General features: G+C 44.7%; 1 protein-coding gene across 10 annotated transcripts in view; it reads right to left on the bottom strand.

The window, feature by feature from the left end:
• Positions 1-2,646: 2,646 nt before the first annotated feature.
• GULP1 (GULP PTB domain containing engulfment adaptor 1) overlaps positions 2,647-27,971 on the bottom strand; it is a 1,809,167-nt gene continuing 1,783,842 nt past the window's right edge. For 9 of the 10 annotated variants that reach the window (XM_077275676.1, XM_077275674.1, XM_077275673.1 and 6 more), the window contains one exon: positions 2,653-4,237. In XM_077275676.1, coding sequence (XP_077131791.1) covers positions 4,166-4,237 — 72 coding nt within the window. In that variant the 3' untranslated portion in view covers positions 2,653-4,165. Of the gene's footprint in view, positions 4,238-27,971 lie in introns of all 10 variants that reach the window. The other variant, XM_077275671.1, reaches the window with a different exon arrangement.

Genomic DNA, 27,971 nt, shown 5'->3' on the forward strand with positions numbered 1-27,971 from the left:
CCTCAGTGGAATAGGGAATTCTAAAGGCTCCAGGACTAAACCACAGCGCCTGGCAAACGACAAATCCATCAGGTTCAGGGCAGCACCTGAATCCACAAAAGCCATAACCGAGTAGGATGACAGAGAACAAATTAAAGTAACAGACAAAATGAATTTAGGCTGTATAGTACCAACGGTGACAGTTTTAGCAATTTTTTTTAAGCGCTTAGAGCATGCTGAGATAACATGAGTTGAATCACCAGTAAAAGCACAACCCATTTTGACGTCTAGGATTTTGCCGCTCAATTCTGGTCAGAATTCGGTCACATTGCATAGACTCAGGTCTCTGTTCAGAAAACACCGCCAGATGGTGCCAAAGCCATTGAGTCATTCAGACTTGCAGGCGTGGGCAACCCCACCATAACATTCTTAATGGCTTCAGAAAGACCTTCTCTGAAATTTGCAGCCAGGGCACACTCATTCCATTGAGTAAGCACCGACCATTTCCGAAATTTTTGACAATACACCTCAGCTTCATCCTGGCCCTGAGAGAGAGCCAGCAAGGCCTTTTCTGCCTGGTTCTCAAGATTAGGTTCCTCATAAAGCAATCCAAGCGCCAGAAAAAACGCATCCACATTCAGCAATGCAGGATCTCCTGGCGCCAGGGAGAAAGCCCAATCCTGAGGGTCGCCATGTAACAGGGAGATAACAATTCTAACTTGCTGAGCGGAATCACCAGAGGAATGAGGTCTCAAAGAAAGAAATAATTTACAATTATTCTTAAAATTCAGAAACCTAGATCTATCTCCAGAAAACAACTCAGGAATAGGTACTTTTGGCTCAGACATAGGACTGTGAACAACAAAATCCTGAATGCTTTGTACCCTTGCAGCAAGATGATCCACACTAGAAGTCAGACTCTGAATATCCATGTCTGCAGCTGAACTCAAAGCCACCCAGAGATTAAGGGGATGAGAGAAGCTGGACAGACTGCAGCAAAGGGAGAGGGAAAAAAAAATTGTACTCAGGACTTCTCTTATCCCACTTCTGCAATGCATTAAACACTTTTTGGCCTGCTGTATTTTTATGGACCTGGTGGTTAGGAGCACCCGGAATGACCTGATGAGTAAACTTAAAATCGGAACTAGCTCTGGGAAGTGGGAACTCTGCTGACCGCAAACCCTACTCCTATCACAAACACTAGAAATAGCCGTGGAGCGTACCTAACTCTCCCTAGACGCCTCTTCACAGCCTAAGAGCTAACTACCCCTAAAGATAGAAATAGAAGCCTAACCTTGCCTCAGATAAATTTCCCAAAGGTATAGGAAGCCCCCAACAAATAATAACGGTGAGGTAAGGGGAAAATACAAAACGTAGAAATGAAAACAGATTCAGCAAATGAGGCCCACTAATACTAGATAGCAGAAGACAGGCAGGGAACTGTGCGGTCAGTAAAAAACCCTATACAAAATATCCACGCTGAGAATTCAAGAACCCCTACACCAACCAACGATGTGAGGGGAGAAACTCAGTCCCCTAGAGCTACCAGCAAGCAAGGAAATCACATATTAGCAAGCTGGACAAGGACAAATAAATAACCAAGAAACATATTGAACACTGATGAGCAAAAAATAACCAAACAGAAAACTTAGCTTCTCTTGAAGAGACTGATAGCGAAGGAATTCAGGAGAGATCAAAATAGCACTGAATACATCGACAGCAGGCAACAACTGATAGTCCAGGTGAGCTAAATAGGAAACCAGCTAACAGATAACGAGACAGCTGATCCAGCCTCAGACCTGCAGAATGACACAAAAAGCCACCAGAGGGAGCCCAAAGACAGCACTCACACAGTACCACTTGTGACCACAAGAGGGAGCCCAAAAACAGAGTTCACAACACCAAGGTGTGATCACTCCTTTTTAGATGCAGACTAACGAGCAGATCTAATTTGATGCAGGTGTTTTTTTCAGGTATGAAAATTTACTGGGTGATTCCATAATTTTTTCCTCAGAATTGAGTGATTCCATAATTTTTCTCCTATGCTTGGTTAAAAAAGTAACCATTACTGACTACCACATTTTTTGTTCTTGATTTCTTTTAGTGTTTCTTAAAGCCAGAAAGTTGCCATTTGAAATTACTTTAATTTTGTGCCATGTCTGTAATCTACTTTTTTTTCTACAAAATTAAACAACTGAATGAACATCCTCCAAGGCCAGTGATTTCATAATTTTTGTCAGGGGTTGTAATACAGGTAATGTGTGCAGAGTAGGAGGGCTTCTTAAAGAAAAACTAACAAGTCTGTGAGAGACAGAATTCTTGCTGGTTGGTAGGTGATCAAATTTTATGCAATAAAATGCTACTTAATATGTAAAAGTCATACAATTTGAATTTCTATTTTTTTATTTTTAGATTCAGTCTCTCACAGTTGAAGTTTACCTATGATAATAATTACAGACCTCTCCATTCTTTTTGGTGGAAAAACCTGCAAAATTGGCAGTGTATCAAATACTTATTTTCCACACTGTATATGAGACATAGAAATGTCCATTGAAACATGGATTCTGTTTGGTGTAAGCATTAACTGAACATCACTCCATTATGATCTGTAATATACTGCATTTCAGCATGGTACAATATTCAAAGATACTTACTATAATGAGTTTTAGGCTTTATATTTGTTTTATTTCATGATGTTTTTTACAGATGTCCACAAAGAATTCTTCTGATGATATAGATACATTACATGTACACAATGATTTTTATAATAATTTATTTGTATATTTCTTTATAGAAAATTGTGTATGTTAGATCTTTGTACACAAAATATTCATGGTCAGATTACATATAAGGTAGGAAGCACAAGTAGTATTTAGCTATTCCTAATGAAAGCAATTAAACTTCCAAACGGAAATGAAAGTTTTTTCTTTATAAAAATAAAAGAAGAGTTACAACAAAGGCAAAGAAATAATGCATATACTTTAAGTCAACCTTGACCACTGTATTTTTAGAACTATAGGATGCTATTTATTAATAAAACACAATTAAAATTAATGAAAATATTTCGGCCCAACTGGTGCGCTAAAACAATTATAAATGCTGTCAGGTCCCTCATTAGGATACTACCCTATCTTTAAGGTTTTCAGATGTTTAATGGAACCTAAAGGTAACAGTAGACAGTTGTCCCCATTCTCTAGAGGTCAAGTTAATATTTTCCCTGTGTAGCATAAAGATTGTTACAGGACTACATGAAAATGGGCTTCTATATTACATCTTGTATCTGAAAGATGGTCTCTTGATTGAAAACTTATCAGTGTTGTGGTAGAACCCCAGTTGGCTGATGAGAAAGTGTATAGTCATATGCAGAGGACCAGCAGCATCGAAGAAATGTCTCCAAAACTTCCAGGATCTGGTGCAAAAACAATAACAATAGGAGCAAAAACAATAGGCGCAAAAAGTATTATCCAGAATAGAATAAAGAGGCAAAACAAAGGCATAACATGGTGGTACTAGGCTATCCAGGCAAATCACAACATGATAGAGGAAGACAGAAGTGAAACCACAAACAAGGACACCCAAAAAACCTACTTGATTTCTAAATATAGGGGCCAAAATTGCTGCGCTAACCACTATACAATCTCCTCTTTCTAATAGCTAGCAGATAATCTTCTATTGCTGACTCCTCTGTGCTCCTGGTTCCCTTGTGCTGTTCTTTGTGCTAAAATTGCTCTTCTGTCAGTACCTGGTGAAACGTCTCTAAAGACAGCTATCACTCCGTAAATTCAGATTATGAGAAGCTAATCTTTCTATCATAATAATCCTACTTAAAATGTGTCTTATATTCTACACTTTATGAGTACATAAACCAAAATAAACACTGATTATTTAAGTACAATGCAAATAGATATTTATGTACAGTACTAGTAATGTACTATAACCACAAACGACCATGTGGTAAGTGAGCACATATAAATCATAAACAAATGAAATAAAACTCTATTAGTCTGCATAGGAAAAATGTTGTTAGTTGTCTACAAATGATTTGCCGCTACCTGGCACCATGTATTTAATAATCATTTTTCTCTCCAAGAATGGTGACTGCCCTACATTGTCTTCCATATATAAGTAGTTACTGTAATCAGTATTTGGTAATATTATTAATATGAAGAAAACAGGATCCAAGGTCTTAGATTTTGCTTTCAACGGGATCAAGACAGAACACAGTTCCTTCCACAGTCAGTCCCATTTTGAACCCCTCCTGCAAAATAAAAATACAAGGATTAAATATTAATAAAAATGTAATTTATCGAGCTAGTCTGAATCCTCCTCACTTAGCAAAACACTCATCTACAACTTTAGTTTCACTTAGTAACTTTGTAATATCTTGTTTTCTACATATACAGTTAGGTCCATATATATTTGGACAGAGACAACATTTTTCTAGTTTTGGTTATAGACATTACCACAATGAATTTTAAACAAAACAATTCAGATGTAGTTGAAGCTCAGACTTTCAGCTTTCATTTGAGGGTATCCACATTAAAATTGGATGAAGGGTTTAGGAATTCCAGCTCCTTAACATGTGCCACCCTGTTTTTAAAGGGACCATAAGTAATTGGACAATTGACTCCAAGGCTATTTCATGGACAGGTGTGGGCAATCCCTTCATTATGCCATTCTAATTTAAGCAGATAAAAGGCCTGGAGTTGATTTGAGGTGTGGTGCTTGCATTTGGAAGGTTTTGTTATGAAGTAAACATGCGGTCAAAGGAGCTCTCCATGCAGGTGAAACAAGCCATCCTTAAGCTGCGAAAACAGAAAAAACCCATCCGAGAAATTGCTACAATATTAGGAGTGGCAAAATCTACAGTTTGGTACATCCTGAGAAAGAAAGAAAGCACTGATGAACTCATCAATGCAAAAAGACCTGGGCGCCCACAGAAGACAACAGTGGTGGATGATCGCAGAATAATCTCCATGGTGAAGAGAAACCCCTTCACAACAGCCAACCAAGTGAACAACACTCTCCAGGAGGTAGGCGTATCAATATGCAAATCTACCATAAAGAGAAGACTGCATGAGAGTAAATACAGAGGGTTCACTGCACGGTGCAAGCCACTCATAAGCATCAAGAATAAAAAAAACTAGACAGGAATTTGCTAAAAAACTTCTAAAAAAGCCAGCACAGTTCTGGAAGAACATTCTTTGGACAGATGAAACCAAGATCAACCTCTACCAGAATGATGGAAAGAGAAAAGTATGGCGAAGGCGTGGTGCAGCTCAAGATCAAAAGCATACCACCTCATCTGTAAAACACGGCGGAGGCAGTGTGATTGCTTGGCCATGCATGGCTGCCAGTGGCACTGGGTCACTAGTGTTTATTGATGATGTGACACAGGACAGAAGCAGCCGAATGAATTCTGAGGTATTCAGAGACATACTGTGTGCTCAGACCCAGCCAAATGCAGCCAAACTGATTGGTCGTCGTTTCATACTACAGATGGACAATGACCCAAAACATAAAGCCAAAGCAGCCCAGGAGTTTATTAAAGCAAAGAAGTGGAATATTCTGGAATGGCCAAGTCAGTCACCTGATCTCAACCCAATTGAGCATGCATTTCACTTGTTAAAGACTAAACTTCAGACAGAAAGGCCCACAAACAAACAGCAACTGAAAACCACCACAGTGAAGGCCTGGCAGAGCATCAAAAAGGAGGAAACACAGCGTCTGGTGATGTCCATGAGTTCAAGACTTCAGGCAGTCATTGCCAACAAAGGGTTTTCAACCAAGTACTAAAAATGAGCATTTTATGTAAAATTATTGAATCTGTCCAATAACTTTTGGTCCCTTTAAAAACAGGGTGGCACATGTTAAGGAGCTGAAACACCTAAACCCTTCATCCAATTTTAATGTGGGTACCCTCAAATGAAAGCTAAAAGTCTGAACTTCAACTGCATCTGAATTGTTTTGTCTAACATTCATTGTGGTAATGTCTATAACCAAAATTGGAAAAATGTTGTCTCTGTCCAAATATATATGGACCTAACTGTACATACACTGCTCAAAAAAATAAAGGGAACACTAAATTTCCACATCCTAGATATCACTGGATGAAATATTCCAGTTGTAAATGTTTATTCATTGCATAGTGAAATGTGTTGAGAACAATATAACCTAAAAATGATTAACAAAATCACAGCTAATATCCCACGGAGGTCTGGAGTTGGAATGATGCTAAAAATCAAAGTGGAAAATGAAGCTACAGACTGATCCAACTTCAGTGGAAATGCCTCAAGACAAGGAAATGATGCTAAGCAGTGATGATGAGCGAACGTGCTGCCAATACTCGTTACTCGCCCGAGTATCACTATGCTCGGTGTACTCGGTGAGCAGCGAGCATTTCCGGGATCATTCGGCGGTAACTGGTGTCTCCACCCAGCGTTTTTGGCGGACTTTAGAGACCCAATCACGGTGCAGGGATTGTCTGCCAGGCCATGAAACGCCGCAGCCATCTTTGTTGTGGTCGTGCAGTGATTGACTTGGCTGTACAGCATCATCCTGAGTAGGGTTGAGCGACCTTAACTTTTATAGGATCGGGTCGGGTTTCACGAAACCCAACTTTCTCAAAAGTCGGGTCGAGTGAAATCGGCCGATCCTATAAAAAAGTCGAGGTCGGCCGAAACACGAAACCCAATGCACTGCAATGGGATACTATGGTTCCCAGGGTCTGAAGGAGAGGAAACTCTCCTTCAGGCCCTGGGATCCATATTTAAGTGTAAAATAAAGAATTAAAATAAAAAATATTGATATACTCACCTGTCCGGCGGCCCCTGCAACTTACCGAGGGAACCGGCGGCCTGCTTTGGATAAAATGAGCGCGTCCAGGGCCTTCCGTGACGTCACGGCTTTGTGATTGGTCGCGACGGCCCATGTGACCGCCACGCGACCAATCACAAGCTGCCGACGTCATTCTCAGGTCCTAAATTCCTAGAATTCTAAATTCTAGGAATTTAGGACCTGAGAATGACGTCCGCGGCTTGTGATTGGTCGCGTGGCGGTCACATGGGCCGTCGCGACCAATCACAAAGCCGTGACGTCACGGAAGGCCTTGGACGCGCTCATTTTAACCAAAGCAGGCGGCCGGTTCCCTCGGTAAGTTGCAGGGGCCGCCGGACAGGTGAGTATATCAATATTTTTTATTTTAATTCTTTATTTTACACTTAAATATGGATTCTGATACCGATTCCCGATATCGCAAACATATCGGAACTCGGTATCGGAATTCCGATCCCAGATTCAGAAGATCGCCGACCTCATGGCCGACCCCACACAGGGGTCGGGTCGGGTTTCATGAAACCTGACTTTGCCAAAAGTCGGCGACTTCTGAAAATGGCCGACCCGTTTCGCTCAACCCTAATCCTGAGTATAAAAGACCTGGTGCCGCCCTGCTCGCCGCATTCTGTTCCTGTTTCAGGGAGAGAAGGGAGAGCTGGTGCCGTCAGAATCATGGTTTTTAGAGGTAGTGTAGTGTTGTGAATTCCGCTCTTGGGCTCCCTCCGGTGGTTGTAAGTGGCACTTTTGTGACTTTTGCTCTTGGGCTCCCTCCGGTGGATTTAAGTGGAACTGCTGCTCCTTGGATTTAGCAGTCAGCAGCTGCTTCCACTGATCGTTTATTCTGGCTCGGCTATTTATCCTGGCTCTATCCTTCAGCCAGGGCCAGTTGTCAATGGTTCCTGCTTGGATTCACATCTCTGCTTGGATTTCCCTGTGTAAGGTTTCTCTTACTGAGAGTGTTGGGGGACACTCGCTTGACCGCGATATTTAAGCACACAGCACAGGTTTATAAAAGAAAGCAGTCCATACGGTTTATTAAGCCACATAAACCGGGTTAAGCACAGTTCATTACATAGAATACAACAGGCACCAACAGTCTCTTTGGTACCTGACGGGAGCTCCTGCTCCACCTTGCCGACTCTTCCAACAGCCTTTGGGTAAGCTGCCTAACGGGGATCACCAACTCGCCTGGTCCATACACAGTAGTCAGTCCAGATCTCACCGAAGGACTCCAGCTTCCCCACACTCTGTTCACACTCTTCTGGGTAAGCTGCCTAACGGGGATCCCCAACTTGCCTGTCCGGCACACAGTAGTCAGTCCGGACCTCACCGAAGGACTGCAGCTTCCCCACACCGTAACGGACACTGGCTCCGCAGATCCTGGTCATCACCTCGTTACCACAGGTCCTGGACCCCGTCCTCCACCTATCAGCTTAGGTCCTGGACCCCGTCCTCCACCTATCAGCTTAGGTCCTGGACCCCGTCCTCCACCTGTCACAACAGGTCCTGGACCCCGTCCTCCACCTGTCAGCTTAGGTCCTGGACCCCGTCCTCCACCTATCAGCTTAGGTCCTGGACCCCGTCCTCCACCCGTTACCTCAGGTTACCAGGATCACGCCAGTGGCCTAGTCCACGTTCTCAGGTGCTCTCCGGACCCTAGTCATTCCTAGGCCAATCCAGCACCATTCGGGACCCTAGTCATTCCTAGGACAGTCCCCGGGACCCTAGTCATTCCTAGGACAATCCCGCACCGTTCCCAGGTGCTTGCAGGACCCTGGTCATTCCCAGGCCAATCCAGCACCTTCACCGGTCAGGTCCATACACAGGTTCCACACAGGAACCACACAGGACCTGCCGGACACACCTCCCATGTGACCCACATCCTGGTCACATTATATACCTGAAACCACACCCCTGGATGTGTGTGTGGATGTGTGGCTAGTCTGACCCTCCCGTCTCTCATGACTAGCCTAGTAAGTCACCCAAACTTAACTATACACATTACAGAAACTCTTGAGGGACTACAGGTCCCAGCATAAACACAAAACATCAGACTTACTACGCAGACTCCCTCTGCGACACATATCGGCCATTCACAACACTGCCGATCACAGGTTCACCACGAATATCACCACAACAGATACGCCTCCATGCATATCTCGCAGAGCGCACAGAGCGCCCCCTAGCTGCCACAGGGGTCACTACACCATCACATATATCACACCTGATATTCTGACCTGTTCAGCAAAGATAAGTCCTTGCTTTGTTCTTTTGCAGTCCACTTGTTGTGGACTTAATCGTTCTGCACTTTCTATGTTTTTTCTAGTCCAGCTTGTTAGTATGGATTTATTCAGTTAAGCTGGAAGCTCTGGGAAGCAGATTTACCCTCCACACCTTTAGTCAGGTGTGGAGATTTTTGTAAACTCTGTGGTGGATTTTCCTACTTTTTAATACTGACCGCACAGTATTCTGTTCTGTTCTATCTATCTAGCTAGACTGGCCTCCTTTGCAACATCTTGGTTTCATTCTGAGTATGTCATTTCCCTCTCCACTCACAGTCAATATTTGTGGGGGGCTGTTCTATCCTTTGGGGATTTTCTCTGAGGCAAGATAGCTTTCCTGTTTCTGTCTTTAGGGGCAGTTAGTCCTCCGGCTGTGACGAGATGTCTAGGGAGTGACAGGAACATTCCACGGCTACTTCTAGTGTTGTGTTAAGCTCAGGAACTGTGGTCAGTACAGGTAACACCTCCTCCAGAGCACGTCCCATGTTGCTCCTAAACCACCAGTTCATAACAGTACAACTGGCCCAAAATGAATTAAATGCATCTCAAAAGAAGGAAAAAAGGAAAATTTTGAGCCATTTTTTTTCTGCAGTCTGTTTTGTCTTTTTTTTCCTCTTAATCTCTGGGTGGTTCAGGATTTTGGCGCTGGCATGGATGTTCAGGGTTTGTTTTCTCGTGTGGATCAACTTGCTGCAAGAGTACAGAGTATCCAAAATTATGTTGTCCAGACTCCGGCTTTAGAGCCTAAAATTCCTACTCCTGATTTGTTTTTTGGGGACAGATCCAAGTTTTTGAACTTTAAAAATAACTGTAAATTGTTTTTTGCTTTGAAACCCCGTTCCTCTGGTGATCCCATTCAGCAGGTTAAAATCGTCATCTCTCTGCTGCGTGGTGACCCTCAGGACTGGGCATTCTCCCTTGAATCAGGGGATCCGGCATTGCTTAATGTAGATGCATTATTTCAAGCGCTCGGATTATTGCATGACGAACCTAATTCTGTGGATCATGCAGAAAAAACCTTGTTGGCCCTATGTCAGGGTCAGGAAGCGGCAGAATTATACTGCCAGAAATTTAGAAAATGGTCTGTGCTCACTAAATGGAATGAGGATGCTCTGGCCGCAATTTTCAGAAAGGGTCTTTCTGAAGCCCTTAAAGATGTTATGGTGGGGTTCCCCACGCCTGCTGGTTTGAGCGAATCTATGTCTCTAGCCATTCAGATTGATCGGCGCCTGCGTGAGCGCAAAGTTGTGCACCATATGGCAGTGTCCTCTGAGCGGAGTCCTGAGCCTATGCAATGTGATAGGATTTTGACTAGAGCAGAACGGCAGGGATTCAGACGTCAGAATGGGCTGTGTTTTTACTGTGGTGATTCTGCTTATGTTATTTCTGATTGCCCTAAGCGTACTAAGAGGGTCTCTAGGTCTGTTACAATCAGTATAGTACAGCCTAAATTTCTCCTGTCTGTGACCCTGATTTGCTCTTTATTGTCCTTTTCTGTCATGGCATTTGTGGATTCAGGCGCTGCCCTGAACTTAATGGACTTGGAATTCGCCAGGCGCTGTGGTTTTTCCTTGCAGCCTTTGCAGACCCCTATTCCTTTGAGGGGAATTGATGCTACACTGTTGGCCAAGAATAAACCTCAGTATTGGACTCAGCTGACCATGTGCATGGCTCCAGCACATCAGGAAGATTGCCGTTTTCTGGTGTTGCATAACTTGCATGATATTGTTGTACTGGGTTTTCCATGGTTACAGGAACATAATCCGGTGCTGGATTGGAAATCTATGTCTGTGACTAGTTGGGGTTGTCAAGGGGTACATTGTGACGTTCCATTGATGTCAATTTCCTCTTCCCCCTCTTCTGAAGTCCCTGAGTTTTTGTCGGATTTCCAGGATGTATTTGATGAGCCCAAGTCCAGTTCCCTTCCTCCACATAGGGACTGTGATTGTGCTATTAACTTGATTCCTGGCTGTAAGTTCCCTAAGGGCCGACTTTTCAATCTGTCTGTGCCAGAGCATGCCGCCATGTGGAGTTATGTCAAGGAGTCTTTGGAGAAGGGGCATATTCGGCCGTCTTCGTCACCATTGGGAGTGGGATTCTTTTTTGTTGCCAAGAAGGATGGCTCCTTGAGACCCTGTATTGATTATCGCCTTCTTAATAAGATCACGGTCAAATTCCAATACCCTTTACCTTTGCTTTCTGATTTGTTTGCTCGGATTAAGGGGGCTGGTTGGTTTACTAAGATTGACCTTCGAGGGGCATATAATCTTGTTCGTATTAAACAGGGTGACGAATGGAAAACTGCATTTAATACGCCCGAAGGCCATTTTGAATACCTTGTGATGCCTTTCGGGCTTTCTAATGCTCCTTCTGTATTTCAGTCCTTCATGCATGATATTTTCCGCAATTATCTTGATAAATTCATGATTGTGTATTTGGATGATATTTTGATTTTTTCCGATGATTGGGAGTCTCATGTGAAGCAGGTCAGGATGGTATTCCAGATCCTTCATGATAATGCTTTATTTGTGAAGGGGTCTAAGTGCCTATTTGGAGTTCAGAAGGTCTCTTTTTTGGGTTTTATGTTTTCTCCCTCGTCTATAGAAATGGATCCTGTTAAGGTCCAAGCCATTCATGACTGGATTCAACCCACAACGGTGAAGAGCCTTCAGAAATTTTTGGGCTTTGCTAATTTTTATCGCCGTTTCATTGCCAACTTTTCCAGTGTGGTTAAGCCCCTGACCGATTTGACGAAGAAAGGCGCTGATGTGACGAATTTGTCCTCTGCGGCTGTTGAGGCCTTTCAGGAGCTTAAACGCCGATTTACTTCTGCCCCTGTGTTGCGTCAGCCGGATGTTTCTCTTCCTTTTCAGGTTGAGGTTGACGCTTCTGAGATTGGGGCAGGGGCCGTTTTGTCTCAGAGGAATTCTGATGGTTCTTTGATGAAACCGTGTGCTTTTTTTTCCAGAAAGTTTTCGCCTGCGGAGCGCAATTATGACGTTGGTAATCGGGAGTTGTTGGCTATGAAGTGGGCATTTGAGGAGCGGCGACATTGGCTTGAGGGAGCCAAGCACCGCGTTGTGGTCTTGACCGATCATAAGAATCTGATTTACCTCGAGTCGGCCAAGCGGCTGAACCCTAGACAGGCTCGATGGTCCCTGTTTTTCTCCCATTTTGATTTTGTGGTCTCGTATCTTCCGGGATCTAAGAATGTTAAGGCTGATGCCCTCTCTAGGAGTTTTTTGCCTGATTTTCCTGGAGTCCTTGAGCCGGTTGGCATTCTTAAAGAAGGGTTAATTCTTTCTATCATCTCCCTTGATTTGCGGCGGGTGCTTCAGGAATTTCAGGCTGATAAACCTGACCGCTGTCCTGTGGGGAAGCTGTTTGTTCCTGATGGATGGACTAGTAAGGTAATTTCTGAGGTTCATTGTTCAGTGTTGGCTGGTCATCCTGGGATTTTCGGTACCAGAGATTTGGTTGCTAGGTCCTTTTGGTGGCCTTCCTTGTCGCGGGATGTGCGTCCTTTTGTGCAGTCCTGTGGGACTTGTGCCCAGGCCAAGCCTTGCTGTTCCCGCGCTAGTGGGTTGCTTTTGCCTTTGCCGGTCCCTGAGAGGCCCTGGACGCATATTTCCATGGATTTTATTTCGGATCTTCCTGATTCCCAGAAGATGTCTGTTATCTGGGTGGTTTGTGACCGGTTCTCTAAAATGGTCCAATTGCCTTCCTCCTTTGATTTGGTTCCATTGTTTTTTCAGCATGTGGTTCCTTTGCATGGCATTCCGGAGAATATTGTGTCTGACAGAGGTTCCCAGTTTGTTTCTAGGTTTTGGCGGGCCTTTTGTGCTAGGATGGGCATTGATTTGTCTTTTTCTTCGGCGTTCCATCCTCAGACAAATGGCCAAACTGAGCGAACTAATCAGACCTTGGAAACCTATTTGAGATGCTTTGTGTCTGCTGATCAGGATGATTGGGTGGCTTTTTTGCCGTTGCCCGAGTTTGCCCTTAATAATCGGGCAAGTTCGGCTACTTTGGTTTCGCCTTTCTTTTGTAATTTTGGTTTTCATCCTCGTTTTTCTTCGGGGCAGGTTGAGCCTTCTGATTGTCCTGGTGTGGATTCTGTGGTGGACAGGTTACAGCAGATTTGGACTCATGTGGTAGACAATTTGACGTTGTCTCAGGAAAAGGCTCAACGTTTTGCTAACCGCCGTCGGTGTGTTGGTCCCCGGCTTCGGGTGGGGGATTTAGTCTGGTTATCTTCTCATCATGTTCCTATGAAGGTTTCTTCCCCTAAGTTCAAACCTTGGTTTATTGGTCCTTATAAGATTTCTGAGATTATCAATCCGGTATCTTTTCGTTTGGCCCTTCCAGCCTCTTTTGCCATCCATAATGTTTTCCATAGATCTTTGTTGCGGAGATATGTGGTGCCCGTTGTTCCCTCTGTTGATCCTCCTGCCCCGGTGTTGGTTGATGGGGAGTTGGAATATGTGGTGGAGAAAATTTTGGATTCTCGTTTTTCGAGGCGGAGGCTTCAGTACCTTGTCAAGTGGAAGGGTTATGGCCAGGAGGATAATTCTTGGGTTGTTGCCTCCGATGTCCATGCCGCCGATTTGGTTCGTGCCTTTCACTTGGCTCGTCCTGATCGGCCTGGGGGCTCTGGTGAGGGTTCGGTGACCCCTCCTCAAGGGGGGGTACTGTTGTGAATTCCGCTCTTGGGCTCCCTCCAGTGGATTTAAGTGGAACTGCTGCTCCTTGGATTTAGCAGTCAGCAGCTGCTTCCACTGATCGTTTATTCTGGCTCGGCTATTTATCCTGGCTCTATCCTTCAGCCAGGGCCAGTTGTCAATGGTTCCTGTTTGGATTAACCTGATATTCTGACCTGTTCAGCAAAGATAAGTCCTTGCTTTGTTCTTTTGCAGTCCACTTGTTGTGGACTTAATCGTTCTGCACTTTCTATGTTTTTTCTAGTCCAGCTTGTTAGTATGGATTTATTCATTTAAGCTGGAAGCTCTGGGAAGCAGATTTACCCTCCACACCTTTAGTCAGGTGTGGAGATTTTTGTAAACTCTGTGGTGGATTTTCCTAGTTTTTAATACTGACCGCACAGTATTCTGTTCTGTTCTATCTATCTAGCTAGACTGGCCTCCTTTGTTACATCTTGGTTTCATTCTGCGTATGTCATTACCCTCTCCACTCACAGTCAATATTTGTGGGGGGCTGTTCTATCCTTTGGGGATTTTCTCTGAGGCAAGATAGCTTTCCTGTTTCTATCTTTAGGGGCAGTTAGTCCTCTGGCTGTGACGAGATGTCTAGGGAGTGACAGGAACATTCCACGGCTACTTCTAGTGTTGTGTTAAGCTCAGGAACTGCGGTCAGTACAGGTAACACCTCCTCCAGAGCACGTCCCATGTTGCTCCTAAACCACCAGTTCATAACAGTGTAGGTCTGCAACTCTTACATCTACAACTCCTGAGAAACCAACAGTAATTTTTAGGGCTAATTCGTGGGTCTCGATATTACAGTGCTAGGTAGGCAGGGCACAGCATATCCACATCAGTGCAAGGCCTGCAGGCACTGTATGTGCGTCCATTGCTCCCACTGCATCCCTCCCAAAGCTCCATAACTGTCTGCTGCTGCAGCTTCTTTACTATATACCTAGTTGGATTTTTTTTCTTCCAAAAATTTACCCCCAAAAAGCAAAAATATACAGTCTGTTCTGTCAGACTGTCTGGCCTGTTGAGAAATCATAGCTTGTCAGGCATACGTAGCATAGTTGTATGTGGTAGCCTTGTGCCATTTTTTTGTGTGTTTTAAATTCACCTAAAAAGGCCTAATATATCTGGGTGCTCCAACTTTGTGCATTGTAGGCCGGTGGACCCCTTTTTTTGCTGTCTGAGACTCTAATTCTATACAGCACTATTTAGCTTCCAAAATTACAAAAAGGCAACAGTGTGGTATTTCTGTTACAGCCGTCATATATCTGGGTTCAAGTTTGGTCGTTGTAGGCCGGTGTACCTCTTATTTTGCTTTCTGATACTCAAATTCTATACAGCACTATTTTGCATATTAAAAAAGGCCACATATTTGCCAGTGTGGTATTTCCGTTACAGCACTCATATATCTGCGTGCTACAAGTTTTCTCATTGTAGGCCACTGTACCCCTTTTTTTGCTGTCTGATACAATAATCCTATACAGCACTATTTTGCATATAAAAAAATGGCCACATATTTGCCAGTGTGGTATTTCCTTTACAGCACTCATATACTGTATCTGCATGCTCCAAGTTTGGGCATTGTAGGCCGGTGTACCTCTTTTTTTGTTGGCTGATTTTGTAATTCTGTACAGCACTATTTAGCATAAATTTGGCATAAATTTACTTCACAAAAAAGCCCTCAAAATTGAATAAAGTCTGTTCTATCAGGCTAAGGCCTGCCTGGTGTTTGGGTTGGAAAAATCGTAGATTTGCAGGCATACAGATCAGATATTATTTTGCTACTAATAAATATATTTGTGTTGAGGATTTGAAATAGTGCAGTAGTCCATTTAAAATGGGCAAGGCAAGGGATGGGGAAGTGGACGTGATGATGATGGTGCATGCAGAGGACGAGGCCATGGCCAAGGTGAAAGTCGGCAACTACAAAGATCCATATCTTCTCGCTCGACCTTCCTGTTCCAGTTTCTAGGGGACCGCAGCACACCACTATTGAAGCCAGAACAGTGTGAAAGGGTTTTTGGTTGGATAGCAGATAATGCTTGCAGTCACTTAGCCACCACCACCATGTCTTCCACACGGTCAAGTCTGAATAGCCATGAGTTTGGCCCGGATATTCCTCACCCTGATCCTCCTTCCTCCCACCATGCCGAGTGCCCTGAGACAACTGATCCCACACTTGGACACTCTGAAGAGCTGTTCAGTTTTCCATTTCAAGATTCAGTACTATCAGCCGGTCAACTTGAGGTGGGGACAGCTGAGTTCACATGTAGAGATGCCCAAAGCTTTGACCAGCCCCAGTCATGTGAAGGCGATGGTGGGAAAGTGTCAGAAGAGGTGGACGATGTTGAGACACAATTGCCAGAAAGTCAGGTCAGGAGGAGGAGCAGGGTGCGGATGTGGAAGACGAGGTGGTGGATGACTATGTGACTGACCCAACCTGGAACGAGGACATGCACAGCGAGGGCAGCAGCACACATGGGGAAGGAGGCATATCACCCCAACAGGCAGGAAGAAGCAGTGTGGTGGCCACAGACAGAAGACATGCATCCGTTCCCCATAACACCAACATGAGGGAAGTTGCCATTCAAACTGTAAGATCTTCCCGAGTCTGGTTATTTTTTAAAGACTCTGCCGACAACCCCAAACAGGTCTTTTCCAGCACCTGCCATGCCCGCATCAGCAGGGGCAGCAAAACAACCAGCCTGACCACCACCAGCATGATCAGGCACATGGCAGCAAAGCACCCGACTTTGTGGGCTGAGCCCCAGGCTCCAGGACCACTGTGTGCAGGTCACACCACTGCTTTTCCACTGTTTTGTGGAGAAGTCAATCCCCAGTACATCGTGCATGTGAAGATGCCTCTAGCCCTGCACCTGTTGTGGCCCACAGTCAAGCAGCACCATCATCAAGCCCGTCCACGTCCTTGTCCCAGCACAGCGTTCAATTGTCTATAACCCAGTCTTTGGAGCGCAAGCGGAAATAACCCACCAACGCCCCACAGGCCACAGTCCTAAATTCTAATATTTCTCTTCTGCTTGCACTAAAAATGCTGCCTTTTAGGCTCGTTGAGACAGTTCCGCAACCTGATGGCAGCGGCCGTCCCAAGGTTCTCGGTCCCCAGTCGCCATTATTTCTCCCAGTGTGCCGTACCGGCATTACACCAGCTTGTGTCCCACAACATTACCCGTGCCCTCAACAATGCTGTTACAGGGAAAGTCCACCTAACCACAGACATGTGGACAAGTGCTTGTGGGCAGGGACTGTAGATCTCACTGACGGCACACTGCGTTAACATAGTGGAAGCCAGGACCCAGTTGCACCTTGGGATGGAACACATCCTACCCATGCCGAGGATTGCTGGCCCTACATCAATCAGGGTTGCCCCCACAGTCTACAGCTCCTGCACCTCCTCCTCCTTTTCATCCTCCATCTCTGAAATCAACACATCAGTCAGAAGCTGGAAGCACTGCAGCACTGCCTCGGCCAAGCGGCAACAGGCTGTGTTGAAGCTAATCTGCATAGGTGACAAACCTCACAATGCAGAAGAGTTGTGGACAGCGCTGAAAGAGCAGTCAGATGTTTGGATGACACCGCTAAACCTACAGCCAGGCATGGTCGTGTGTGACAATGGACGTAACCTGGTGGCGGCTCAGAGGCAAGGTGGCTCACACACAACTTTCTTGGCCCATGTGCTTAACCTCGTGGTTCAATGTTTTCGGAAAAGCTACCCGGAGCTGCCAGATCTGCTAGTGAAAGTACACAATCTGTCTGCTCATATTAGAAAGTCAGCTACAGGTTCAGCCGCCCTTAGCGTGCTTCAGCAGCGTTTGCAGCTTCCAGCTCACCGGATGGTGTGTGATGTCCCCATGCGCTGGAACTCTATGCTGCTTATGTTGGAAAGGATTTGTGAGCAGAAGAAGGCAATTGTTTACTACCAACATCAACAAGTCCATCTGTATTCAGTTCAGACTCCACACATAAGACCTGGATGTCCGACAAATGTTCCATCCTCCAAAACTTTGAGGACTGCACCAAGATGGTGAGCAGCAATGAGGCCATAATTAGAGTAACCATCCCGCTTCTCAGCATTCTGAAAACCTCTCTGCTCACAATAAAATAGGATGCATTGCAGGCAGAGCATGAGGACATGGATCAAGGAACCATACAGGGTGATTACTCTCACACCAGCCTCATGTTTTCTCATCGTGGATTGGTAGTCAATGAGGAGGAGGAAAAGGAAGAACAGGAGCTACTTTCATGCGCTATGGACGGTACAACAAACACAGCTGTCATACCGTTTGTTCAGCAGGGATGGCCTGAGGACAGGGAGGAGTAGGATGAGGAGGAGGACAACATGGTCAGTCGTCCTGTTGGTGAGGACACGGAAGTCTTGCCTGTTAGCAGTCTGGCACGCATGGCTGACTTTATGTTGCGCTGTGTTTCACGTGACCCTCGCTTTATAAAAATTTTGGGTGACACTCATTACTGGTTAGTGACACTTCTAGACCCACACTACAAGGAGAACTTTCAATCTCTTCTACCAGAGGCAGAGAGGTGTACTAAAATTTTGCAGTACCAGAGGGCCCTTGTAGGGGAATTACTTTGAAAATTCCCATGTGAGAACTCTGGCAGCAGACATCAGAGTTTGTTGTACAATGAAGGAGTCCAAGTGAGAGAGACAGAAGTACATTCCAGCTCAGGCAGGGGAACAATGGCAAAGTTCTGGGACAGTTTTCTCAGACCCTCCCATCGTGACGCCACAGAGGCAAGGGGTGCTATCTCAAGAAGTGCAATGTTTGTGAAGATGGTGAGGGAGTACCTTGCAGATTGTACAACATCCTCCGTGATTAGTCTGTGCCTTTTAATTATTGGGTATCCAAGCTGGACATGTGGCATGAACTGGCTCTGTACGCCTTGGAGGTCCTGACCTGCCCTGCTGCTAGCGTTATGTCAGAGTGGGTTTTTTGTGCCGCTGGTGGAATTATCACAGAGAAGCGCATCCGCCTGTCAACTGAAAATGCTGACAGGCTGACTCTTACAAAAATGAACAAGGGATGGATTGGGAAAGACTTCTGTACACCACCAAGTGAAACCAGCAAAACATAATCTCAAATACATTCTCTCTTTTGGGGAGGTGTATTCTCATGCACCTCTTGCACCTCTTCACAACCACACGTAGGTATACACTTCCACAATTGGTCTGTTTGTTGTTATCCTCCTCCTTATCCTCATCCTCATCATCCACAACCACTAGATGACCGGGGTGAACGTGCTTTGTACTGTTATAGGCTGGTGAATTTTTGGGCAAGGGGGTTGTGAAGGCACTATTTTATTTAGTAAAAACAGGACTCCACATTGGGGAATTGGGCATTACATTACATTGGGCCTACTTCTTAAGTCTGTCTCCTGCAGTGTGTCCTTCACCTGCCACTAGATCACCAGGGTGAACGTGCTCTGTACAGTGCATTTTGGGCAAGGGGGCTGTGATGGGACTATTTTAATTTGTAAAGAAATGGACCACACTTTGGGGAATTGGGCATTACTTTACATTGGGCCTACTTCTTAAGTCTGTCTCCTGCAGTGTGTCCTTCACTTGCCACTAGATCACCAGGGTGAACGTGCTCTGTATGGTGCATTTTGGGCAAGGGGGTTGTGATGCCACTAGTCTATTTTTAAAAAAGGTACCCCCATTGGGGAATTGTTTGGCAGCTCATGCACTGCATTACAAGTCTCAGTGACCCACACCACTACATTGGGCTTACTTCTTAACTCTGCCTCCTGCAATGTCTCTTGTTTTACTGCCACTAGATCATCAGGGTGAACGTGCTTTGTACTGTTATAGGCCGGTGAATTTTGGGCAAGGGGCCTGCAATGGCACTATTATATTTTTTAAAAAGGTACCCCACATTGGTGAAACCACATCCTTGTTGTCAAAGACTTGAAAACTTTTGTGTACCTTAAAAAGCTCCCTTAAAAAAGCTCCTATTTGTGTTGCCTGGTTGCTCACATTGGACACAATACACTTCATATAAATTTGATGAAGCAATTCTGTTAGTTTGGCTCAGTAGTTCATTACAAATATTTCTTTGTCGACTATATTAGTTTCTCTCCTTGAGAGCCATAACTTTGGCTGCCTCAAATGTACAAATGGCGAATATACAAATGGTTATTTGTAACCAAGATTAAAATACTGTATACCCGATGCATTCAGACAATCACATAGCTGCATTTCTTGTAAAACATTTACAGATGTGACAGACAATGCTCATAGTGACACAATCTTGATAAATGTTTGTTTATTCACTTCACAAACAGTTCTAAGCCTCTATATGTTTGCTGTTTGTCATTGTAAAACAATAAGGTTTACTGAAACTATGTTGGTGGTGGTTTGATCTAAATCCTTGTGGCTTTTATTTTCTAGGGGTTTATGGACCCTCGTCTGATGAGTCCATGATATCTCAGTTTCATCCAACCTTGAAAAGTGGCCACTTGAAGGTCTTGGTGAAACTAGAGTTACTACATAGTGTAAATCACTATATAAGACCAGAGAAACATGACTAAAGGCCCCGTCTCACATAGCGAGATCGCTAGCGAGATCGCTGCTGAGTCACAAGTTTTGTGACGCAACAGCGACCTCAGTAGCGATCTCGCTATGTGTGACACGTACCAGCGACCAGGCCCCTGCTGCGAGATCGCTGGTCGTGTCGGAATGGCCTGGACCTTTTTTTGATCATTGAGGTCCCGCTGGGTAGCACACATCGCTGTGTTTGACACCTTACCAACGACCTCGTTGACGACTCAGACACTGAATCGTCATAATAGCTCCCATGTGACATCGTTGTACAGGTCGCTACAGGTCGCTGGTGAGATGTCAAACAGTGAGATCGCAGCAGCGATCGTTGGGAAGATCTCACTGTTTGACATCTCACCAGCGACCACATAGCGACGCAGCAACGATCCCTGACAGGTTGTATCGTTGTCGGGATCGCTTTAGCGTCGCTAAGTGAGACGGGGCCTTAAGACAGATGCCAAAACTGGAGATCCTGTACATGTACAGTGTGCTGATACCTGCATAATTGGGGAAGCCCATGCAGTGTAGGTAATCTCCCAGGGGTTCTCTGTCTTGGTGTTGCTTCTCTGACAGTCCAGACGGATGATGTTTAAAAGCCTCTTGGTGATGATCTGAGTATACTGTATGTAGTTAATCTTCATATATATACGTAATCACTTTATTGATTTAATCCTTATATGTACTAATTAACCTGTGTATGTTAACATATACAAAAGTGTACGCACTCACACTATTCAATCATACTATTCCTTGAATTTTATAGTTTGCAATAAAATTGCGTTGTATTGCAAGTATTAGCCTTTTTTAAAGCCGTTTCTGAACCTTAGTGTTAAAAACATGGCAAATAAAATTACCAAATTATCCTGTAAATAATTGTGCAAAGAGGGAACCATCATACCATTAAAAAATACGAGTGGATTTTCATGGGGCCTTCCACTATGTGGGTTCAAAGGCGTAATAGGGTGCATATGACTGACTATGCAGCTGGGCTGGCCTTGCTGCCAATGTGTAAAACAAAGGAGTACAGAGTACAAAATGCATATTGTGAAGTGGATTTTGATGGGCCCATCCAGTATGTGGGTTCCAAGGCGTAATGGGGTGCATATGACTGACTATGCAGCTTGGCTGGCCTTGCTGCCAATGTGTAAAACAAAGGAGTACGGGAGTACAAAATGCATATTGTGAAGTGGATTTTCATGTGCCTATCCAGTATGTGGGTTCCAAGGCCTAATGGGGTGCATATGACTGACTGTGCAGCAGGACTGGCCTTGCTGCCAATGTGTAAAACAAAGCAGTACGGGAATACAAAATTTATATTGTGAAATGGATTTTCCTGGGCCCATCCAGTATGTGGGCTCCAAGGCGTAATGGGGTGCATATGACTATGCAGCAGGGCTGGCCTTGCTGCCAATGTGTGACACAAAGGAGTATGTGAGTACAAAATGCATATTGTGAAGTGGATTTTCCTGGGCCCATCCAGTATGTGGGTTCCAAGGCGTAATGGGGTGCATATGACTATGCAGCAGGGCTGGCCTTGCTGCCAATGTGTAAAACAAAGGCGTACGGGAGTACAAAATGCATATTGTGAAGTGGATTTTCATGGGCCCATCCAGTATGTGGGTTCCAAGGCCTAATGGGGTGAATATAACTGACTATGGAGCAGGGCTGGCCTTGCTGCCAATGTGTAAAACAAAGGAGTACGGGAGTACAAAATGCATATTGTGAAGTGGATTTTCAGGGACCCACCCAGTATGTTGGTTCAAAGGCTTATTGGGGTGCATATGAATTGCTAGCAGGGCAGGCCTTGAATTCAATGCAACACTTTTTCAGGAGTCCCCCTGGACATCGTATGAAAAGGGTATTGTGGTGCGTCATAATTCTTGGCAGCCCATCCACTCACAGCCTAGGCTACAACAGCTTAGGAGACCCACAGTTTAATAATGGCCCTTTAAGAAGATTAATGCCGCCTGATGCACCAGTCCCTCTTTCATAAATGAAACAAGATGGGTCTGCTTATGTGTCACACACCACATGGCCAGCTAGAGTTGTTAAATGTTACAATTAGTGTTGAGCATTCCGATACCGCAAGTATCGGGTATCGGCCGATATTTGCTGTATCGGAATTCCGATACCGGTATTCCGATACTTTTGTGGTATCGGGTATCGGTATCGAAACAACATTAATGTGTAAAATAAAGAATTAAAATAAAAAATATTGCTATACTCACCTCTCCGACGCAGCCTGCACCTTACCGAGGGAACCGGCAGCGTTGTTTGCTTAAAATTCGCGCTTTAACTTCCTTACGCGAAGTCCCGGCTTGTGATTGGTCGCGCGCCGCCCATGTGGCCGGGACGCAACCAATCACAGCAAGCCGTGACGTAATTTCAGGTCCTTCAGGATTTTAAAATTACGTTCCGGCGTTGTGATTGCTTGCGTCGCGGTCACATGGGCAACGCAACCAATCACAAGCCGTGACGTCACGGGAGGCAGGAGACGTGCGCATTTTAAAATGCGCACGTGTCCAGCCTCCCGTGACGTCACGGCTTGTGATTGGTTGCGTCGCCCATGTGACCGCGACGCAACCAATCACAGCAAGCCGTGACGTAATTTCAGGTCCTTCAGGATTTTAAAATTACGTTCCGGCGTTGTGATTGGTTGCGTCGCGGTCACATGGACGACGCAACCAATCACAAGCCGTGACGTCACGGGAGGCTGGACACGCGCGCATTTTAAAATGCGCGCGTCTCCTGCCTCCCGTGACGTCACGGCTTGTGATTGGTTGCGTCGCCCATGTGACCGCGACGCAACCAATCACAACGCCGGAACGTAATTTTAAAATCCTGAAGGACCTGAAATTACGTCACGGCTTGCTGTGATTGGTTGCGTCCCGGCCACATGGGCGGCGCGCGACCAATCACAAGCCGGGACTTCGCGTAAGGAAGTTAAAGCGCGAATTTTAAGCAAACAACGCTGCCGGTTCCCTCGGTAAGGTGCAGGCTGCGTCGGAGAGGTGAGTATAGCAATATTTTTTATTTTAATTCTTTATTTTACACATTAATATGGTTCCCAGGGCCTGAAGGAGAGTTTCCTCTCCTTCAGACCCTGGGAACCATCAGGGATACCGTCCGATACATGAGTCCCATTGACTTGTATTGGTATCGGGTATCGGTATCGGATTGGATCCGATACTTTGCCGGTATCGGCCGATACTTTCCGATACCGATACTTTCAAGTATCGGACGGTATCGCTCAACACTAGTTACAATTACATTTCCCAGTGAATGCATTTGTAATGGTTGAAAGCAATGTTAAAGTTGAAAAACGCTTCAAAAATGCTGCTTCTGAACTAAGCCTATGTGGGAGAGGAAATTTTCAGTCTGGGGTTAAATATTTGGCCTTACAGGCAAGTCATTAACCTTGACATATTTCCCAGCAAAAAAACACCAGTACCAAGCGTCCAATTCCTGATTGTAGGCTGGCTGCTTTATCGGTATTATTGCATCTGTGTATTTGCCATCTTTGTGGGTCCGCTGCACCTTGGTTAGTGCAATTGTTTGGAGGTCTTCGACAGGTAAGCATCTCTGCCTGTGTACAGGTGTTTTTTTTTTTTGTCTAGAACAGTGGAGGTGTTTCCTCTTAGGTTGTTTTTGTTTTGTTAGAGTAGGACCAGCAATATGTAAGGACCCTTGACGTGGGTTACATAGTTACATAGTTATTAAGGTTGAAGGAAGACTGTAAGTCCATCTAGTTCAACCCATAGCCTAACCTAACATGCCCTAACATGTTGATCCAGAGGAAGGCAAAAAAAACCATGTGGCAAAGAGTAACTCCACCATGGGGAAAAAAATTCCTTCCCGACTCCACATACGGCAATCAGACTAGTTCCCTGGATCAACGCCTTATCAAGGAATCTAGTGTATATACCCTGTAACATTATACTTTTCCAGAAAGGTATCCAGTCCCCTCTTAAATTTAATTAATGAATCACTCATTACAACATCATACGGCAGAGAGTTCCATAGTCTCACTGCTCTTACAGTAAAGAATCCGCGTCTGTTATTATGCTTAAACCTTCTTTCCTCCAGACGTAGAGGATGCCCCCTTGTCCCTGTCTCAGGTCTATGATTAAAAAGATCATCAGAAAGGTCTTTGTACTGTCCCCTCATATATTTATACATTTAAATAAGATCACCCCTTAGTCTTCGTTTTTCCAAACTAAATAGCCCCAAGTGTAATAACCTATCTTGGTATTGCAGACCCCCCAGTCCTCTAATAACCTTGGTCGCTCTTCTCTGCACCCGTTCCAGTTCAGCTATGTCTTTCTTATACACCGGAGACCAGAACTGTGCACAGTATTCTAAGTGTGGTCGAACTAGTGACTTGTATAGAGGTAAAATTATGTTCTCCTCATGAGCATCTATGCCTCTTTTAATACATCCCATTATTTTATTTGCCTTTGTAGCAGCTGCCTGACTCTGGCCACTGAATATGAGTTTGTCATCCACCCATATACCCAGGTCTTTTTCATTGACAGTTTGCCCAGAGTTTTAGAATTAAGCACATAGTTATACATCTTATTACTTCTACCCAAGTGCATGACCTTACATTTATCCCCATTAAAGCTCATTTGCCATTTATCAGCCCAAGCTTCTAGTTTACATAAATCATCCTGTAATATAAAATTGTCCTCCCCTGTATTGATTACCCTGCAGAGTTTAGTGTCATCTGCAAATATTGAAATTCTACTCTGAATGCCCCCTACAAGGTCATTAATAAATATGTTAAAAAGAAGAGGGCCCAATACTGACCCCTGTGGTACCCCACTGCTAACCGCAACCCAGTCCGAGTGTGCTCCATTAATAACCACCCTTTGTTTCCTATCCCTGAGCCAGCTCTCAACCCACTTACACATATTTTCCCCTATCCCCATTACTCTCATTTTATGTAACAACCTTTTGTGTGGCACCGTATCAAAAGCTTTGGAAAAGTCCATATACACTACGTCCACTGGGTTCCCTTGGTCCAGTCCGGAACTTACCTCTTCATAGAAGCTGATAAAATTAGTCTGACATGAACGGTCCCTAGTAAACCCGTGCTGATACTGGGTCATAAGGTTATTCCTCTTCAGATACTCCAGTATAGTATCCCTTAGAATGCCCTCCAGGATTTTACCCACAGTAGAGGTTAAGCTTACTGGCCTATAATTACCGAGTTCAGTTTTTGCCCCTTTTTTGAATATTGGCACCACATTTGCTATACGCCAGTCCTGTGGTACAGACCCTGTTATTATGGAGTCTTTAAAGATTAAAAATAATGGTCTATCAATGACTGTACTTAGTTCCTGTAGTACTCGGGGGTGTATCCCATCCGGACCCGGAGATTTGTCAATTTTAGTTATTTTTAGACGCCGCTGTACTTCCTGCTGGGTTAAGCAGGTGACATTTAATGGGGAATTTTTATCACTAGTCATTTTGTCTGCCATGGGATTTTCTTTTGTAAATACTGATGAAAAAAAGTCATTTAGCATATTGGCTTTTTCCTCATCCTCATCCACCATTTCCCCCAGATTATTTTTAAGGGGGCCAACACTGTCATTTTTTAGTTTCTTACTATTTATATAGTTAAAGAATATTTTGGGATTATTTTTACTCTCTCTGGCAATGAGTCTCTCTGTCTCAATCTTTGCTGCCTTGATTTGCTTTTTACAGAATTTATTTAATTTTCTGTATTTATTTAATGCCTCCTCACTACCTACTTCCTTTAATTCTCTAAATGCTTTCTTTTTGTCCCTTATTGCGCCCCTTACAGCTCTATTTAGCCATATTGGTTTCCTCCTATTTCTAGTATGTTTATTCCCATATGGTATATACTGTGCACAGGTCCTATCCAGGATGCTAATAAACGTCTCCCATTTTCTTTGTGTATTTTTGTGTCTCAGGATATCGTCCCAGTTAATTGCACCAAGATCCTCTCTCATCCGTTGGAAATTTGCCCTCCTGAAGTTTAGTGTCCTTGTCACACCCCTACTACCCATCTTATTAAAGGTTACATGAAAACTTATTATTTTGTGATCACTATTCCCCAAGTGATCCCCTGTTATGACCCCAATGGCAGAGGGTCTCAAAAGTACATACCAAGTCTGCAAACACAAAAAACCAGCTCATAGGGCAGTGGTAACTGGGCTGACCATATATCTAATCCTAGCACCACAAATAGCAGCAGCCGGGGAACGTGCCTACGTTGGTTCTAGACGTCTCGCGCCAGCCGGAGAACTAATTAACCCTAGAAGGGAAAAGATAGACCTTTCTTGCCTCCAGAGAAAAGACCCCAAAAGTTGGATACAAACCCCCAACAAATAATAACGGTGAGGTAAGGAGAAAAGACAAACATAAGAATGAACTAGATATTTAGCAAAGAGAGGCCCACTGACTAATAGCAGAATATAGTAAGATGACTTATATGGTCAGCAAAAACCCTATCAAAATTTCCACGCTGGATATTCAAGAACCCCCGAACCGTCTAACGGCCCGGGGGGAGAACACCAGCCCCCTAGAGCTTCCAGCAAAATCAGGAATCACATTTAATACAAGCTGGACAAAAAAAAGAGCAAGCAAATAACCAAAAAACAAGGAAGCAGGACTTAGCTTAATTTTGCAAGATCCAAGACCAGCAGACAGGAGCAAACAGAAAGGAACTGATTACAACGATGCCAGGCACTGGACTGAGAAACCAGGAAGTTTATATAGCAACACCCCTGGACTAACGACCCAGGTGGGTGCCAAACTGAGGAAAGACAATCCCAGAGTCATATCACTAGTGACCACAAGAGGGAGCCAAAAAAGTCTAATTCACAACAGTACCCCCCCTTTAAGGAGGGGTCACTGAACCCTCACCAAGACCACCAGGGCGATCAGGATGAGCAGCATGAAAGGCACGAACTAAATCGGCCGCATGCACATCAGAGGCAACCACCCAGGAATTATCCTCCTGACCATAGCCCTTCCACTTGACCAGATACTGAAGCCTCCGCCTGGAGAGACGAGAATACAAGATCTTCTCCACCACGTACTCCAACTCGCCCTCAACCAACACCGGAGCAGGAGGCTCAACAGAAGGAACCACAGGTACAACATACCGCCGCAACAAAGACCTATGGAACACGTTGTGAATGGCAAACGACACCGGAAGATCCAAGCGAAAGGACACAGGATTAAGGATTTCCAATATCTTGTAAGGACCGATGAAGCGAGGCTTAAATTTAGGAGAGGAGACCTTCATAGGAACAAATCGAGAAGACAGCCATACCAAATCCCCAACACGAAGTCGGGGACCCACACCGCGGCGGCGGTTGGCAAAATGCTGAGCCTTCTCCTGTGACAACTTCAAGTTGTCCACCACATGATTCCAGATCCGCTGCAACCTATCCACCACGGAATCTACCCCAGGACAGTCAGAAGGCTCCACATGTCCCGAGGAAAAACGAGGATGGAAACCAGAGTTGCAAAAAAATGGCGAAACCAAAGTAGCGGAACTAGCCCGATTATTAAGGGCAAACTCAGCCAACGGCAAGAAGGTCACCCAATCATCCTGAT

Source organism: Ranitomeya variabilis, chromosome 7, assembly GCF_051348905.1.
Source record: "Ranitomeya variabilis isolate aRanVar5 chromosome 7, aRanVar5.hap1, whole genome shotgun sequence".
Taxonomy (NCBI): domain Eukaryota; kingdom Metazoa; phylum Chordata; class Amphibia; order Anura; family Dendrobatidae; genus Ranitomeya; species Ranitomeya variabilis.